Raw genomic sequence first — 18,332 nt, forward strand, 5'->3', positions numbered from 1 at the left:
CCCGCACCCTGCCGTGGGGGCCAACAGAGCGCTGCATGGAGGGGACCGGTGGCTGTCTGGGGAGCTTTCCAGGCCCGGAGGGTTACCAACCCACCTGCCCGTTTGGGCCCGTCGGAAAAGGGGGTGGCTGAGCAGGGGACACGGAGCCTTTGTTCTCCTGCCCTAACTTCCCTATCCCCTGCTATCCTCACGTCCCCAACGGTGCGCCCATGGCCAGCACCTGCCAAGAGGCGGCGGAAGGGATTCCTGTGCCACCTGCCAGGAATCTGGACGGGAGGCTGGTGCTTAGTGGGCAGAGCATTTTTGCCAGGGTGGTCTTTCACCGCTTGACAAAAAGGAAATTCTGTGCTTCATGCAGGCAAGAAAAATCTTGGTCCTGCTGCCAGACATCATGGAGACCCAGCAGAATGCCAGCAGTGACAACAAGATGAAGGCCCTGCTTGTCTTCAGAAATGTGATGGGTCATATGAAGAGGAAGGAGGCCAGCCCCACCGCTCTGCAGCTGGTGGACAACCTCCCGCCACTCTTTGATGATGTAAGGCTGCTTGTGGGAGCCTGAGCCCCACTGATGGGCCCTCTGCAAGGACAACTGCCCCTCAGCCCGGCCCTGCGGCAGCACTTGCACAGGGCTGTTCCCCTCCTCACGCCCCTGGGCTCTCGTGGAGATGGCTTCTGGGCTCTGCAGCCCAGCACGGCTTCTCCCTGACAACTCGATGCCTCCAGGCGACCTAAGCCCCCTGTGCTGAGGCCCAGCCTAGCCCCTGTGCAAAGCACCTGCAAGCCAAGAGCCGCTCTCAGATCTGCGAGGCCTCCCCCGGCTGCACTGCCAGGGAGGACCAGACGATCTCCCCAAGTGCCGTGGTGAGGGGCTGAGGCTTAGGTGGCCATGTGTGCCCCGGAGGCATTGCTGAGGGCCAGCCCGGTCTCCTCCTCAGGCCATCCCTGGGGAGCTCTGCACTGGTGCGGCTGGTGTGGCTGGTGGTGAATGCCGGGGGCTGGCACAGGCGCTGCCTGATGGAAACCTCTTGCATGCATGGCCTTTTGTGGGCCTGGGGCCATTCAGCCACGGCTGCAGATCTGGCCCACAGCTCCTGTGTGTAGAACCTGACTCCAAAGCATCTCCGCTCACATCAGCCACACTAACGCCCTGGCTCAGGGAGCGGCCGTTGCTGAAGTCTTCCTGTCCTCCTCCCTACCAGCAATCCAGCCAGCTGCGAGAGCTCTCCATCTGCCTCTTCAAAGATGCGATGCAGACAGTGGTGGGGAACGACAAGCAGCAGATGAGGAAGAACGTGCGGAGAAGCCTGCTCCCACTGTTCTTCCACATGAGTGACCAGACCGAGAGCGTGGCCAAGGTACAGGTTTCAAACCTGACCAGTGATGCGGGCAAGGGCGTGCTGACACCACGGGGGTGGCCTGCGCATCAGGGAGGGGCAAGGGCTGCTGGCAGTTGGACGCTTGGAGTCTGTGTCACCTCAGGGTCCAACTGCCTGAGTCACTGAGGGCAGGGCAGAGCTCCCCTCCTTCCCCGCACCGGTCCCACCACTGCCTTCCCGTCCTCCCTCTGTGCCTCCTGCTGCAGAGGAGGACGGGAAGGTGGGCGTCCCCTCCCACCCCTGCTCCCCCCATTCAGGTGGCCTCCAGTGCACCCCAGAGGAAGGGTCCCAGCATACCCAGCGCGAGGAGGGCTGGAGAAGCTGGCACAGACGTTTCCCACACCTGCCCTACCTGGTCCAGCAGGGCTCAGCAGCAGCCCGTGGCCACCAAGGCCTGAACACAAGAGTCCCTAGAAGCGTCCCAGCTGCCCCTGCAAGTGTTGGAGGCCAGGGCTTTGAGCCCCATTCCCTGCCCACGGTCCCCTCAATCCCCGTCTTCCTCTGCAGGCCTCTCGGGAAGCCCTCCTCGTTGCTGCAAAGCTGCTAAAGTGGAAACGGCTCAAGCACCTGACCCGGACACAGCAGACAGGCAGAATCGGGGAGTGCTTGGTGAGGACAACCCCCAAGCCCCAGGGCCTGGGCTGGACAAGGGCTGCCCCCTGTGCAGCTGTGCCTCGCCTGCCCTGCTCCAGCCCAGAGCCCGCAGCCTGGAGCTGCATCCTCCTTCCCTGCCCTCAGGCACAGAGCCCCCAGGGGCTCTTCTCCAGGCCCCTCTCCCCTCCCCGCCCTCAGGATGCTGAAGGAGACCCTAGCCCATCTGGGCCCTGGCAGTGGGACGGACAGAGGGGTCTCAGGACCTCCAGACCCCGCCTCTGCCTGCAGCTGACTCTCAACCTCCACCCCACAGGGCTCCTGGCTGGGAGTTGGGAATGGCCTGAGGTGGAAGGGGGACAGGGGGTGCTGGGAGGAGGGACCGGTTCAGCCCACTGCGGAGGGTCTGTGTCAGCCCCATGCCCTTGTGCTCTCTCCAGCTGGTGCAGGACAGGAGCAGAGTTGAAGAATATCTGAGTCAGAGCCTGCCATACTTGAAGGATGCTCAGGTCACCTTGCGAGAAGCAGCCCTGAAGTTCATTGGTGAGCCACAGCAGCCCCTGGGGTCCCCATTTTGGCAGCCTGGTCCCAGTCCCAGCCGCTGCACTGGCAGCAAGGGGCAGCCCTGCGGCTGCCAGAGCCCCGACTGCCCCATGCAGGGCCTGGGCAGCCAGGGTCTCTGCGCGTCCCTCTCCCACCCCTGCCCGCGCAGGTGGGCTTAGCGGCAGCCTTGCTCGGTCCCGTCCCCCCCCCTCGGATACTGTCCTTCCCTGGGGTCACTCTGCTGAGGGGGAGGAGGGTGTGCAGCCAAACCAGCAGAGCCACGAGCTGTGCTGCTGGGAGCATGCTGGGGAGCAGGAGGTCTGACAGAGCTCTGTGCCTAGGGCTTGCCGCACGGCACCTGGGGGACGAAAGCGAGGAGAAGCTGTCCGAGATCTGCAACGGTGAGCAGGGGCAGTGCTGCGTGCGCCAGGACTGGTGGGGCAGGGGACAGAGCCTGGGCAGCGTGTTGCTATGCCTCGCCCTGCTCCAGGGAGACGCTTCAAGGGCAGAGGAACGTCTCAGGGGCATTTGGGGCATTCCTGAGCAGCAGCTTCCAGCTGATGCATTTGTCCCACCTGCTCCATCTGGCCAGGGAAAGGGATGGGTGGGGCTGGCATGGTCTGGAGGGGGTGCCTGGGTGTCTCTGCAGATAGGTGGGTTTCAGCTCTGTTCTCTTTCCTTCTGCTGCAGCCCTCCAGCTTTTGGAGAAAGATGCCGAACTCTCAGTCTCATCCCTGGCAGCTCAGACCATGCTGACCCTGAGATCTCCGAGGGAGCAGCCAACATCGGGGTGGACCCTGTGGGCGCTGTGCTGCTGGCCCTGCAAAGCCGGGCAGAAATGAAGCTCTCTTCAAGAAAATGGCTCTTGTTGATTAAAGCTGGAACCACAAGCCCAAGGCCACGGTGTCCTTCACGCAGGAACCACCCCGAGCGTGCCGAGCAGCCGGCGTTATTCGGGCCTCTACCGCTGTGTGCAGGACAGCTCACTCCTCGGCACACCCTGGCCCCAATGTTGTTTTAGAACGTCCTCCCTCTGTTAGGCTTTGCCCCCAAAAGAAGTCGTGCTTGTTCACCTTCTGTGGAAGTCTTTTCTCTGGGGAGGCAGAGGGCAAAAGGGAAAAGGCAGACCCCAAAGGAACCAGGATTGCCCTGAGAGCTGCCTCACGCCCAGGCTTTCCAGCAGCCCGTGGCAGCACAGCACACGCTGACCCAGGGTGTCCTTGCAACAGAGGCCCAGCTGCCCTGCTGGACTGCAAAACCTGGAGGTTTCATCCTGGTGTTCAGACGTGGCCACCTCTGGCACGCTCCGGTCTTGCACATCCTCGCCCGTGAGCCAGGGGAGAAGTTTCCCTGTGGAGCGGGAAGAGCTGTGCCCCCAGGGGCACCCTGCCCCACCTCCTCTGGGCTGCTGGGGCCAGCCTCCCAGCCCTTTGGGCAGCTGGCCTGCTCTGGCCTTCTTCCCCCACAGCAGCAGCACCCGTCCCCTGCCCCTGGCACGGCCCTCTCGCCAGTGCATCAGCAGCAGCCAGACCCCAAATCCCGCCGTTATCCCAGCAGCTGTTGCTGTCGCATCCCACCCCCCCGGTGCCGCTGCCACCAGGGCCCTCGGGCCTCCCCATCCGTCCTCGGGGCTCAGGGGGGATGGGGGAGAGAATCGGAACAAAAAATTTTCAACAAGGGCTCAGCTGCCAAAGAAAAAATTTTCGACGAGGGCTTGGCTGCCGAAGAAAAAATTTTCGACGAGGGCTCGGCTGCCGGGGACAGTTTTTATCGATGAGGGCTTGGCTGCCGAACAAAAACTTTTTGACAAAGGCTTGGCTGCAAGCAACCTTTTTTTCGACGAAGGCTTGGCTGCTGAAGAAAAACTTTTTGACAAGGGCTCGGCTGCCGAAGAAAAAACTTTTCGACAAGGGCTTGGCTGCCAAATAAAAAATTTTCGATGAGGGCTTGGCTGCTAGGGACCATTTTTTTGATGAGGGCTCAGCTGCCAAAGAAAAAATTTTCAACGAGGGCTCAGCTGCCAAAGAAAATACTTTTGACGAGGGCTCGGCTGCTGTGGTCGTTTTTTTTAAGGAGGGTTCGTGTGCCGAAGAAAAAATTTTTGACGAGGGCTTGGCTGCCGAAGAAAAAATTTTTGACGAAGGCTTGGCTGCTGGGGACCTTTTTCTTGATGAGGGCTCGGCTGCCAAAGAAAAAATTTTCAACGAGGGCTCGGCTGCCAAAGTAAAGTAAAATTTTTCCATGAGGGCTCGGCTGCCAAAGAAATAATTTTCGATGAGGGCTCAGCTGCCGGGGACCTTTTTTTCGACAAGGGCTCGGTTGCCAAAGAAGAAATTTTCGACGAGGGCTCAGCTACAAACGAAAAAATTTTCGACGAGGGCTCGGCTGCCAAAGAAATAATTTTCGATGAGGGCTCGGCTGCCGGGGACCTTTTTTTCGACGAGGGCTCGGTTGCCAAAGAAGAAATTTTCGACGAGGGCTCAGCTGCAAACGAAAAAATTTTCGACGAGGGCTCAGCTGCCAAAGAAAAAACTTTTCGACAAGGGCTCGGCTGCCGGGCACCTTTTTTTGATGAGAGCTCGGCCACCAAAGAAAAAATTTTCGACGAGGGCTCGGCTGCCTAACAAAATATTTTCGACGAGCGCTCAGCTGCTGGGGAACTTGTTTTCGATGAGAACTCAGCTGCCAAAGAAAAAATTTTAGACAAGGGCTTGGCTGCTGGGGACCTTTTTCTTGACAAGGGCTCACCTGCCGAAAAAAAATTTTTGACGAGGGCTCAGCTGCCGGCGAACTTCTTTTCAATGAGGACTCGGCTGCCAAACAAAATATTTTCAACAAGGGCTTGGCTGCCGGAGAACTCCTTTCCAACGGTGCCTCGGCTGCCGGGGAACGCCGAACAAAATATTTTAGACCAGGGCTCGGCTGCCGGGGATGTTTTTTTCGACGAGGGCTCGGCTGCCGAAGAAAAAATTTTCAACAAGGGCTCGGCTGCTAGGCACCTTTTTTATGAACGAGGGCTCGGCTGCCGAACAAAAAATTTTCGATGAAGGCTTGGCTGCAAGCAACCTTTTTTTTGACGAGGGCTCAGCTACCAGGGAACTTTTTTTTGATGAGGGCTCAGCTGCTCGGGACCTTTTTTTTGACGAGGGCTCGGCTGCCGAAGAAATAATTTTCAACGAGGGCTCAGCTGCCAAAGAAAAAATTTTTGACGAGGGCTCAGCTGCCAAAGAAAAAACTTTTCAAAAAGGGCTCGGCTGATGGGGAACTTGTTTTCGATGGGGGCTCGGCTGCCAGGGAACTTGTTTTCGATGGGGGCTCGGCTGCCGGGGAACTTGTTTTCGATGGGGGCTCGGCTGCCGGGGAACTTGTTTTCCATGAGGACTCAGCTGCCGAACAAAAATTTTCAACAAGGGCTCGGCTGCCGGGGAACTTCTATTTGACGAGGGCTCGGCTGCCGAACAAAATATTTTTGACTAGGGCTTGGCTGCCGGGAACCTTTTTTTTGACGAGGGCTCGGCTGCCAAAGAAAGAATTTTAGACGAGGGCTCGGCTGCTGGGGACCTTTTTCTCGACGAGGGCTCGGCTTCCAAAGAAAAAATTTTCGACGAGGGTTCGGCTGCTGGGGGCCTTTTTTTCCACGAGGGCTCGGCTGCTGAAGAAAAAATTTTCGATGAGCGCTTGGCTGCCGAAGAAGAAATTTTCGACAAGGGCTCGGCTGCCAAAGAAAAAATATTTGATGAGGGCTCGTCTGCAAACGAAAAAATTTTCGACGAGGGCTCGGCTGCCGAAGAAAAAACTTCGACAAAGGCTCGGCTGCCAGGGACCTTTTTTCTGATGAGGGCTCGGCTGCCGAAGAAAAAATTTTCGACGAGGGCTCGGCTGCAGAAGAAAAAATTTTCAACGAGGGCTCGGCTGCAGGGGACCTTTTTATTGACAAGGGCTCTGCTGCCGAAGAAAAAATTTTCGGCAAGCGCTTGGCTGCCGAAGAAGAAATTTTCGACGAGGGCTCGGCTGCCAAAGAAAAAATTTTTGACGAGGGCTCAGCTGCCGAAGAAAAAATTTTTGACGAGTGCTCAGCTGCCGAAGAAAAAATTTTTGACGAGTGCTCAGCTGCCGAAGAAAAAATTTTCGACGAGGGCTCGGCTGCTGGGGACCTTTTTTCGATGAGGGCTCAGCTGCCGAAGAAAAAATTTTCGACGAGGGCTCAGCTGCCGAAGAAAAAACTTTTCGACGAGGGCTCAGCTGCCGAAGAAAAAACTTTTCGACGAGGGCTCAGCTGCCGAAGAAAAAACTTTTCCACGAGGGCTCAGCTGCCGAAGAAAAAACTTTTCCACGAGGGCTCAGCTGCCGAAGAAAAAACTTTTCCACGAGGGCTCGGCTGCTAGGCACCTTTTTCATGAACGAGGGCTCGGCTGCCGAACAAAAAATTTTCGATGAAGGCTTGGCTGCAAGCAACCTTTTTTTCGACGAGGGCTCAGCTACCAGGGAACTTTTTTTTGATGAGGGCTCAGCTGCTCGGGACCTTTTTTTTGACGAGGGCTCGGCTGCCGAAGAAATAATTTTCAACGAGGGCTCAGCTGCCGAAGAAAAAATTTTCGACGAGGGCTCAGCTGCCGAAGAAAAAACTTTTCCACGAGGGCTCAGCTGCCGAAGAAAAAACTTTTCCATGAGGGCTCGGCTGCCGAAGAAAAAATTTTCAACAAGGGCTCGGCTGCTAGGCACCTTTTTCATGAACGAGGGCTCGGCTGCCGAACAAAAAATTTTCGATGAAGGCTTGGCTGCAAGCAACCTTTTTTTCGACGAGGGCTCAGCTACCAGGGAACTTTTTTTTGATGAGGGCTCAGCTGCTCGGGACCTTTTTTTTGACGAGGGCTCGGCTGCCGAAGAAATAATTTTCAACGAGGGCTCAGCTGCCGAAGAAAAAATTTTCGACGAGGGCTCAGCTGCCGAAGAAAAAACTTTTCCACGAGGGCTCAGCTGCCGAAGAAAAAACTTTTCCACGAGGGCTCGGCTGCCGAAGAAAAAATTTTCAACAAGGGCTCGGCTGCTAGGCACCTTTTTCATGAACGAGGGCTCGGCTGCCGAACAAAAAATTTTCGATGAAGGCTTGGCTGCAAGCAACCTTTTTTTCGACGAGGGCTCAGCTACCAGGGAACTTTTTTTTGATGAGGGCTCAGCTGCTCGGGACCTTTTTTTTGACGAGGGCTCGGCTGCCGAAGAAATAATTTTCAACGAGGGCTCAGCTGCCAAAGAAAAAATTTTCAACGAGGGCTCAGCTGCCAAAGAAAAAACTTTTCAAAAAGGGCTCGGCTGATGGGGAACTTGTTTTCGATGGGGGCTCGGCTGCCAGGGAACTTGTTTTCGATGGGGGCTCGGCTGCCGGGGAACTTGTTTTCAATGAGGACTCGACTGCTGGGGAACTTGTTTTCCATGAGGACTCAGCTGCCGAACAAAAATTTTCGACAAGGGCTCGGCTGCCGGGGAACTTCTATTTGACGAGGGCTCGGCTGCCGAACAAAATATTTTCGACTAGGGCTTGGCTGCCGGGAACCTTTTTTTTGATGAGGGCTCGGCTGCCAAAGAAAGAATTTTAGACGAGGGCTCGGCTGCTGGGGACCTTTTTCTCGACGAGGGCTCGGCTTCCAAAGAAAAAATTTTCGACGAGGGCTCGGCTGCTGGGGGCCTTTTTTTCCACGAGGGCTCGGCTGCTGAAGAAAAAATTTTCGATGAGCGCTTGGCTGCCGGAGAAGAAATTTTCGACAAGGGCTCGGCTGCCAAAGAAAAAATATTTGATGAGGGCTCGTCTGCAAACGAAAAAATTTTCGACAAGGGCTCGGCTGCCGAAGAAAAAATTTCGACAAAGGCTCGGCTGCCAGGGACCTTTTTTCTGATGAGGGCTCGGCTGCCGAAGAAAAAATTTTCGACGAGGGCTCGGCTGCAGAAGAAAAAATTTTCAACGAGGGCTCGGCTGCAGGGGACCTTTTTATTGACAAGGGCTCGGCTGCAGAAGAAAAAATTTTCGACAAGGGCTCAGCTGCCGGGGACATTTTTTTTAACGAGGGTTCGCGTGCTGAAGAAAAAATTTTCGACGAGGGTTTGGCTACCGGGGACCTTTTTATTGACAAGGGCTTGGCTGCTAAAGAAAAAATTTTTGATGAGTGCTCGGCTGCTGGGGAACTTGTTTTCAACGAGGGCTCGGCTGCCGGAGATAAAATTTTTGACGAGCGCTCAGCTGCCAGGGAACTTGTTGTCGGTGAGGGCTCGGCTGCCGGGGAACTTCATTTCAACGAGGGCTCAGCTGCCAAACAAGAATTTTCGATGAGGGCTCGGCTGCCGCCGCCCCACCTGGCTGAAGAGCTTCTCCTGCCACCCCACCTCAGCCTCCTCTGCCTCCTCGTCCGGGGGCCGCCGGGCAGCTGCGGGAGAGGGCCCGGTCACCTCCGGCGACGCTCCCGCCGCCCTCCCCCCCTCCCCGGGCGCCCCACGTACCGGTCGCGGCGCGGTCGGCCAGGCCCAGGAGCTCGGGGCCGCGCGGGCCGGCGAGCGGCGGCGGGGCCTGCGGCAGGAGGGGCCCGGCCGAGGTGACCCGCTGGACGCGGACCCTGCGGGGAAGGAGAGAGGGAGGGAGCGTCAGGGCGGGCCGGCAGGCGAGGCGCGGGGGGGGGCGCGAGGGCGGCCGCTCACCGGACGCGCAGGTTGCGGACGGGGTCGCGGGAGCGGTACACGGCGCCGCCCGCGCGCCACAGCGGCTCCGCCATGGCGGGCCGCGCCGCCGCCTCACCACGGAGACGGGGCGGCGCGGCGGGCACAGCGCCCCCCGCGGCCGCGCCCGGCACAGCGCCCGCCGCGGCCGCGCCCCGCTGCCAGCCCGGGCCGAGGCCGGGGCTCCCCCCGCCGGGCGCCCGAGGCCGCGGCGAGGCCTCCGGCTCGGCCCTTTGCCTCCGGCCCCCGCTGCGGCAGCACCGGCGGGGCGGCTGCCGCGGCACGGAGCCCCCCGGCCTCCGCGGGAGGGGGTGTCACCGTAAGTCGGCGCTTCAGAAACGCTCTCAGACTCGGTTTTGGAGTTCGAGAAAGCAGGCGTTCTTTACGGCAGCGCTGGATGCACGGGGGACCGTTCCGCCTGTCGTGCGTACCGATTCTTTCAGCAGAGGAGATTGCATACAAAATGGATGTACCTGATCGTGATTGTTCGTGGACATAATGAACACATTCACCTCAGTTCCGGGAGCTCGTTAATGGATGTAAATGGCCTTGGCGCAGGCGCACTCGAGGTCTTTGGTGGTCTTCAGGGGTCCTCTGGTGGCCTTCGATAGTCTTCCTCACTTGTCTGCTGGTTGACCCTGTTCTAGTGATTCTGTGCAGTGGGACACTTCACGTGCTTGATACAACTTATCCTAGAGAATGTTCGATAGTAACTACTATCTATCCTCTCTTGATTTACATTCTTTTGTCGCAAACCACATTGACGCTCTAAGCTAAGTTATCTGGAGAGGGCCTAAGGTGTTTCTCTTCTCAGGGAATTTGCAAGGTCGGCCAGAAGTAACTTTCTCTGGTATCTTACACATTTTGCAACATACAGGATTTCTTATCCACCACTAGTCAGTATAACAAAGCCACCGTGTTCTTTCCTTGTATCAATCCTCACGCGTAAACGTGTCATTACTCTCATTCTCTGTGTGGTATGTTGTTGACTATATTCTTGGCGATGGTGCAGTCTCACCAGGAGATTTGGAATGGATCTAAAAAGAAGTCTCATCATTCTTTTTGAAGGAAATTGGGCACAGACAGGTTCCCCCTTAGCACCTGGGTTCGTCACAGCTCTTGGCCATTCATTCCTGAGTTCGTCAAGGTTTGGGCCAGCATATCATACTACCTCAGCCAACGGCTGGCTCTCCACCAGGTGGGACTTACCTCCTTCTCCTCCCCTCACATCCTGACAAAGGTTGATGAAGTCCTGACAGACCTTTGCCATGGAGTGCAATTGGTTTGCCCCTCCTTTGAAAGACGGAACAATGCCCCAGCACGACCCTGCAATGCACAGATGTGCAACGGACCACCTCCTCTGTCCGTTCAGATGTACAATAAGGTCCAGGCCTGGTGTCATCAAAAGGGTTGGTGCTTCTGGAGTCCCCATGGTCAGACAAAACTTGCATGACAAAACTTGGGAGCCTGGGACACTTCAGGGTTTATTCCAAGTGTGGGAACCACCCACCCACCCACACATCTTTTATCGTATTGAGCCAAAGGATGTTTGTCAGCTTTTCCTGAACTACCTGGCTCTTCATGAATGAAGGGGAGGGAGAGGGAAAAGCGTGGGCCCTGTTTGTCCTCTCCCAAGCTTTCCAAAGAGCCCATCTTGCTCCTTTGTACCTCAGGCATGGGCAGGGCACTCGGCGCCGTCACCATTCTCTGACAAGTCATCCGTCTGTCCCTCCAAGACTTCTGATCCACCACCTCATCTCTTTCAGGCTGTCCGCATTCCTGGACTTGGGACTTTTGGGGTTGTCAGAGAGCGAGTAGTCAGCAAGGAGAAGGGTCTGGTGGTTGTGGAGAGACCCGTGTTTCATCTTGCGAACGCTATTGCGCGGGATCATGACCTCCGATATGGTTGCATAGACGTTGCTGGTAAGCAGACAGACTGGAAGCGGCGCTTGCCTTTTTGAGCAGAGTGGGGAGGTGTGCTCTGTTGTCCAGAGGTGACTGAGCGGAGTACCAAACTCCCACCGCAGTCCTGAGAACAGCTTCAGCTGGAGAAAACCAGCCTGCTGTGCAAAGGAGCCTGCCTACCTACTCGTTTAAATAATCACCAGAGGACAATACAGCATAACAGCACACTCTCTCTGACCTGCCTCAACAACATGTTTCCTTCCAGTTTTATTGGTGCTGTGTCTTCTTGTCACATGGTATTTCAACTCTCGCTCCCTCTTTCTGCTGCGCTGGACCTAATACAGGCAAATGCCAGGCTCTTCCCGGCTCTCACAGCCTCGTTGCAAGGGGGAAACCCGGGGGGGAAAGACGGTTCGTTCCAAACCCCAGTGACCCCAAAGCCTGCGCTTCCTAGTCGCTGCTGCCATTGCAGCAGCTGCCGCAGGACCCTTGGGGGCACCAAGAGCCTGGGACTGTGTTTGGGGTGCATTTCTGTGTAACGACAAAGAGAGCACAGAGTGTGGGCACAGCTCCAGTGGCCTGGCACCCTCCAGCTTGCCGTGGGACCTGGCGCCTTTCTCCCCACCTTGTCCTGCAGTCATGGTTCTTCTTCCTGCCAAGCGCCTAAGACTCTTTCCTCCCTTTCTGTATCAGAGAAACCATAGCTGTTGGCTCCACACCTCACTTTCCACCTCTGGCAGGAAGGGATGACCGGAGCTTCTCCTCAGAGGCGCTGTCCCAGCGAGACAACTCAGTAGCAACGTGTTGCACGAGAGCCTGGCAGCTGCAGACTTCTGACTGTAGCCTGCTTAGCAGCTCTGCAAGTTCATGTGTTTCTCTTCTCTTGTTTTTCAGGTCATCAGCATTTTGAGCAACTGCCATACGCTCGGATAGCCTCAGAGAACGCTGTCTCTGAGGGCACGGTGCAGCTCTGCGTGGAAAGGACCATGCGTCTTTTCCGTGTCTGCCTCGAGAACAGGGATAACGTTGCCCTCGTTTGGAGGGACGTGGGCATGCTGATCATCCAGGGAAGAGACGTAAAAATGAGGTTTTACACAGACTTTCTGAAAAGGCTGAATGGGACTGACCAGAGTTTGCAAGCTGTTCTCGAGGTAGGATTTTTATTTTCCCAGTGCCACTCCTGGTTCTTCTGAAATGCATTCGGGGGCTGGGGGTCTGCTTTCTCCTGGCCTGCCATGCCTTTTGTTCAGCCCCTTGGGCTCCTTGCGGTCTACAGCACCGCAGGCGCTCTGTAGAGCGCTTGCCTTGCGTGCAACGGTCCGGCTTTGCAAGAGGTACCGCCAGAGGGGCCTCGCTTTGTGACAAAAGGCCAGCGTTGACGGTGGGCAGCGCTCCTGGCCTCACTCTCGGGGTAGGGAGCAGAGGCACAGGCAGAGCAAGGCGTGCTGAGGCCAGAGCCCTTTGGCTGCTCTGGCTTTTTGCTTGCGTTGGTCTAAGGTGGACTGAGCAGCCAGCCCTTCCCAGCGTCCCCATGTCCCATCATCTGTCTCCATCCTTGTTGCAGATGCCAGAGATGAGGGACTCGGTCATCTCACGCCATGACACTGCTGCTTCCCAGACCTCTTCTGGGCGTGTTATCGTCCTACCAGGGTATGTTTGCTCCTGCAGCCCTTGGCTGAGCAAGCGAGCAGCTTCTCAGCTCGTGCTTGGGAGGGCTGCCTTGCCAGGCACCGAGAACTACACTCGTGATGGCGCTGAGGACTGAGTGTTTGAGAGGCCTGTTGGCAGGGAACTCCCTGCTTGCTCTTGTTCACTTTGACTTCATTTGGAGGAAAGTGGGACAGCGACGATGCTTCATGTGCCTGTCCTACTGTGGACCTAGAGAGGCATTTAGGCAACATTTTCCATCAGGTTTCTCCCGCTCTTTTTCTTTCCTGTGGGTGAGACTGCCTTCTGCTTGGGGCCAAGTGGTAGAGGGGTGGGTTCTTGTCCAAACAGGACCTTGCAGCTGGTGGGGTTCTGCAGAGCTCTGTCTCCTGCCAACGTTGCTGTGCAGTGCCATTGACGACTGAGGGGAGGGAGGTGACTCCTTATAGCTGCAACGGCATTAATCTGCAAGGCTCGACGAGAAACTTGGAGGACTAGATCAGGATTCAAAATGGTATTGCATCATCAGAGCACTAAAGATTAGTCTGCCCTCCATGTGCACTATGAGTAAAGAGCGGAACCGTTTTCCCCACAAGCAGCAACGGGAGTTCCTGCTGTGGTCCTCTGGGATGGGCTGCCTTGGGAAACAAAGCGGTGTCCTTTTTTCAGCCTGGTGCCTACTTCCTCTTTCCAGGTACAAGCTTGAGACCGTGCCTAAAATGCCAACAGTGAAAGCAGACCTGACAGGACACGTGAAGGCCGCCCCAGAGAAGGGCTGGGGAAAAGGCGATGGCAGTGGAAAGAAAGGTAAGGGACCAGCGGGTTGCTGGCAGGGGGCTGGAGGTTTTCCTTCCTCCGCTCCTGGAGGGGCTTAGAGCTGAGGTTCCCCCAGGATGCCTGGAAGAGGCAGAGGCACCTCCTGTGACTCTCTGTAGCCATTATGGTAAAGCTCCAGTGACCCATTGTGGAACAAGGTCTCAGGACAGCCCTGCACCACAAATGGCCACTGGGACTGCTGAAGGACACCTTCCCAGTGGCCTCCACTCCCCAGCCTGTGCTGCAAACAGTGCCAGGCTCTGACCCTGCTTCTTTCCATCATATTCTCCGATGTCTCAGAAGCAATGCCTTTGGTGCGAACCTGCCCCAGCAGCAAATCTGTGTGCAGGGGACCAATGCAGAAATCCAAGAGCTGGCTCCGCTTGTGCTAAATGATTCCCTTCCCCAGAATGGCTCTTGGAGACCACCAGCATCTCCCAGGGAGCCCCCCATTACAGCCCATGGATGAGAGAAAGCTGTCAAAACAGTTTTCCCCAGGGAAATAATAATGGTGAACTGCAGGCCTGAGGAGCTGGGCAAAATCCCCAGTGTCAGAAAAGGCCTAAGACCTCCCTGGAGACATGGCTTTCATCCAAAGGGCTGAAAAGGAGCACCTTCATCAGTGTTACCAGTGCCTGAGCAGACCTGCACATCACTCTTCTTAGAACTGGGACATAATAGGCACCCAGTTCCCAGATCAACACCAAGATGCTGTTCTGAAGATTCGTCTCATTTCCTGTTTCTAGAGGATCTTGCCGAGCAGCGCCTCCTTCGTCGAGCAAGGCTTTCTCCAAAGCGGCTACCTGCAGCGACTGTAAAGTCAGAGCAGGGCCAGAAAGCTGAGGGGAGGGAGCCTCGTGCCAGGTGAGACACTTGCATAAATGGTGAGGGTGACCCCGTGCGCTCTCGTCTGCGTGGGAGCAGGATGTTTGTCCTGGACACAGGGGCTAGACAAACTCAAAGTGCAGTTATCCCACGTCCCACTAACTAATGGTTCCGTGGTGCATGGCAAGCGTCTTTTAGCTTCTTGGGAGACTCTGCCAGCAGCATCATTTCTTTCTTCGCTCCTGGTGTGCGTATCCGTTGAGTAACTAACTGCAAGTGCTCCTTCCAGGAGCGGAAGGTCTGTTTGGCTTTCCCTTCAGATTGACATGACCCCGACCTTTCTGTTTGCTGAGAACAGTGTTCTGCACTTAGGTACTGCAGAGGGTTCCTCCGATTAACCAGAAGCCTCTTCTATGTCTTATGGCCTGCAAAAGAGAAGGGCCAAGGAGAGCTCACTGGCAGGATTGCTTTTCTCATGGGGTCGTGTCCTCCTCCTTTTGACACCGCGTCCCCAGTGCCCAACCTCCTCATACAGCCCGTGCGCACTCTTTTATTTCGGACCGCTGAGCAGACTTCGGTGCACTGACCCGAAGGATGTAGCGGTATCTCTGGGCGTAGGACCCCTTTCCTCTCGTTGCTCCAGCAAGAGAGGGCCTAGACCTGGGCATCCTGAGTTTTAGTGGGGCTGTTGGGCACATCTGACTCTGACAGCTCGGGGTCTTCTCTGTCTCTGTGGACTTGATCACAAGGAGGCAAGTAGAGCGCATTCTGCTGCAGAAGCAGGTGCACCACTTGGAAGCGCAAGGTGCAGAACCAGCTCCTCCTGCACTCCTGCCAACACACCCTGTTGTGTCTTTGCAGGCAGCTACCGGCCATCCAGGGGAGCTCCTTGAAGGAAAAGGAGGAGAAAGAGAAACAGAAGATAATTCCTCTGGTCGAACCCCGAACAGTGGACTTCATTGCCAGAGCTATTGAGAGGAGAGAAAAGGTACCTGACACGGGCTGCTGCAGCGAGCGTGTCGTACTGGACTGTAGAGAAGCGCCACTCCACACGTGCCGATTCTCACAAGATTCTTCACTGTGTGCGCACAGGACCCCTGACTAGTTGCTTTGGTGTTTACTTGAAGAGAGGCAGGTGACTCTGCCATTTGAGAATATATTCTTCACTTCCATTAGCCTCATGAAACACACTCAAAGACCTTACTTGTGAATGTTTCTGTGGGCAACGTGACTGCAAGGCTTGTCTGGGACAGCCAGCTGCCAGGTGGTTTTTAGCCTGGTGGTCGCTCATCTTCCTGGTCATTACAGACGGGCTCTTTGGTGGAGCCTGCAGGAACCTGGGAGCAAACCAGTGTGGGCAGAAAGGCAGAAGAGAAGGGGCAGAAGGGAGGGTAGGAATGAAAACAGCCCAGCCCTCTGCAGGGCAGACTAATGCAGCCTGCTGTTGCATTTTCGTTCCCCTCCAGAATAAACACTTGAAGAAGAAGGAGAAGCTTCCAGAACACATCCAGAAATACTTGGATGAAGAGGAAAAGGAGAAAACAGAGCTGGCGGAGGAGAAAAAAAGTAAACTGCAAACCCGGCCAGGGACCAGAAAGAAGTCTAAGAGCAAAAAGGAGACGCTGAAAGCGAAAGCGAAGAGAGAAAAGGAGACACAGAGGAGCCAGGTACTTTGAATTCCTGCAGAAAAAGAGCACTTTCTCTTCTGGGGGGCTGAGATTGCAAGGTACCTCTAGCACCCCAGCCGCCCCAGCAACATTGCTGCAGCAGAGCTGGGCGGGTGACTGCTGCCTTTCCTGAGCAAGAGGGGCGACAGGGAGTTAGTTGTAGTGGAACCCTGGTGACACTCAGGCATCACCCCAAGGGTATGCTGAGGTCCTTCTCCTGGTTTTCCCCATCCCGCTGGGGTCCCTGCCAGAAGTGACCTGGGGGTGTGCATGCTGGGAAGCAGCACCCTCCGGGTGCGGGGCTGTTGTATGAGCGTCTCTTCCTGTGCAGGAATCTATTACCTCTGAGCAAGCATCAGGCAGCCCCTCAACTAGCACGGAGACGGGGGACTCCAGCCCTGACCTCCTGGAGACGACGGACTCCAGCCCCGACCTCCTGGAGATGATGATGGGGGAGTGGGAAGAGGCCGGAGAAGAGCCACCCACAGTCTGCGAGGACGACACTGTCCCCCCTAACCGGTAAGAGTGCGCCAGCTCCAGCCGAGGCCTGGAGCACTGGGGTGGCGGTGAGCCACTGGTGGTGGGTCAAGGAAGCCAACCCCTGAGCCATGGGGCCTCACAGAGGGCCCGGGGATTTCTCCAGCCATGGGAATGAGCTGGGTTAGAGCCCGCTGGCAGGGGCCAAAGCAGGTGCTTGAAACTCCTCCTGCCTGGAAGGGGTTGTGGGGCCAAATGGGGCCACATAGGTGTGGGGCTGGGCGCAGGAAGAGGCAGGAGAGTCGCAGCTGAAGGGTCAGAGAGACTTTGTCCTTGCTGTTGCAGGAGCCTTTCCCCACGGACACACCAGGCCCTGCGGCAGGTGGTGACGTGCATCCTGGGGCAGGTCACCCGCAAGCGCAGGGGGCAGAGGGATGACCAGAGGGATCTGCAGGACAAGCTCAAGTGGTAAATCTCTCCAGACACGGGCAGCGTCTCCTGTCCCGCGCTGCCCTTCCTCCCGCTCCCCGCAGCACCGGGGGAGACAGGCGCTTTTCCTGGCACTGGCCTCTCGGCAGAGCCGCCTTCTGCGGCTGCGGTGGGCACCCAGGTTGGGAGCCCCGGCTGCAGAGCGGTCTCCCTGTGCTCACACCATCTCCTCCCACTGTGTGTCTGCAGCGAGCTGGCAGTGCTGCAGTGGCGTCGGCTGGGGCGAGAGGCATGCAGCAGCCCACAGCTGCGGGAAGCTGGACCCCAACCTGCACCCCCTGCTAGGGCAGGGAAGAGGAGGGCAGGACCGGTACGTGGCGTGGGCTCCTGGAGGGCCTGTGTCGTAGCCACCTGTAGAAAAGCATAGTGATACGGATGTCATGTCTTGCAAGACCCCATATGGCGTGCTTAGCTGAAGGCTGTAGCACTTCTCCCGAGGCTTTATCGAGAGGCAGCAGGTTGTTCTGTCCATTTAGAAGAGAGCCTTCACTTCTGTCATCTCCAGCAACACCCGAAGAATTGATCTGGTGGTGTTTGCAATGGCAACAGCACTGCCAGGCTTGTCTGGCATAGCAAGCAGTTGGGTTGCTTTCAGCCCCATGGTCTCTTGGCCCAGGGGTCATTGCAGAAAGGCTCTGCAGTCGGGCCTGTGAGGACTGACTGTGAGCAAACCAGGGCTGACAGAGAGGCTGAGAAGAAGGGGCAGGAGGGAGGGAGAGAGCTAAAATCCCCTCAGCCCTCCACTGGGGAGACTAACACTGCCGGCTGCTGCATTGCCGTGGCCCTGCAGGCGCAGCCCCGTGTGTGCACGGAGGAGGAAGGACGCAAGCTCTGGGACTCCTTGCGCAAGAAGTGCCAGCAGAAGGCAAAGGCAAAAGTGGCAGCCCCGAAGGCTTGGAAAGACAAGCGAGAGCAATGGGAGGCCCAGGTGCTGCCGGCAGTGAAAAACAATGAGGAAAAGAGTATTCCTGTCCTGCGGGGAGCCAAGGTGGGAAGGTCCCTAAGCCCTAGGAGCGTGGGGGCTGACTGTCCTGTGTGGGGCTGTACCAGTTCCCTGCTGCCCAGTGACACCTCCTGTGCTCACCCCTCTCTCTCTGTGCAGGGCTCCTGCGTTCGTGGCACACCAGAGTGGTGGGGAGAGGGCAGAAAAGGGCCATCCGCGGAGGATAAGGAGAGCCCAGAGGACAAGCTGAGTCTTTGCCTTTTGGAGTCCTCACCTCTGAAAAGGTGAGTGTGGGCCAGCTTCAGGCCAGACCTGGGCCAGCTGGGGGCTGGTGACCCAGCTGTAGGTGGG

The 18,332-nt window shown here is 56.8% G+C and overlaps 2 protein-coding genes and 1 long non-coding RNA gene across 3 annotated transcripts; all 3 read left to right on the forward strand.

The window, feature by feature from the left end:
- The first annotated feature begins 391 nt into the window (after positions 1-391).
- On the forward strand, positions 392-3,480 carry LOC138686520 (uncharacterized). Its single transcript, XM_069790544.1, has 7 exons — positions 392-535; positions 754-861; positions 936-1,355; positions 1,884-1,985; positions 2,408-2,510; positions 2,852-2,911; positions 3,201-3,480. Exons 1-7 carry the CDS (start codon positions 392-394, stop codon positions 3,350-3,352), a joined length of 1,089 nt encoding a protein of 362 aa, XP_069646645.1. The 3' UTR covers positions 3,353-3,480.
- A 7,042-nt stretch (positions 3,481-10,522) lies between these two features.
- LOC138686761 (coiled-coil domain-containing protein 81-like) lies at positions 10,523-13,925 on the forward strand. Its single transcript, XM_069791726.1, has 5 exons — positions 10,523-10,621; positions 10,949-11,135; positions 12,012-12,268; positions 12,682-12,767; positions 13,459-13,925. Exons 1-5 carry the CDS (start codon positions 10,523-10,525, stop codon positions 13,637-13,639), a joined length of 810 nt encoding a protein of 269 aa, XP_069647827.1. The 3' UTR covers positions 13,640-13,925.
- A 457-nt stretch (positions 13,926-14,382) lies between these two features.
- On the forward strand, positions 14,383-16,498 carry LOC138684794 (uncharacterized). The gene is made up of 4 exons (XR_011324090.1): positions 14,383-14,444; positions 15,267-15,393; positions 15,872-16,072; positions 16,404-16,498. It is a non-coding gene; the product is annotated as an uncharacterized lncRNA (long non-coding RNA).
- The last annotated feature ends 1,834 nt before the right edge of the window (positions 16,499-18,332 follow it).

The sequence above is a fragment of the Haliaeetus albicilla genome, chromosome 1, assembly GCF_947461875.1.
Source record: "Haliaeetus albicilla chromosome 1, bHalAlb1.1, whole genome shotgun sequence".
Classification (NCBI taxonomy): Eukaryota; Metazoa; Chordata; class Aves; order Accipitriformes; family Accipitridae; genus Haliaeetus; species Haliaeetus albicilla.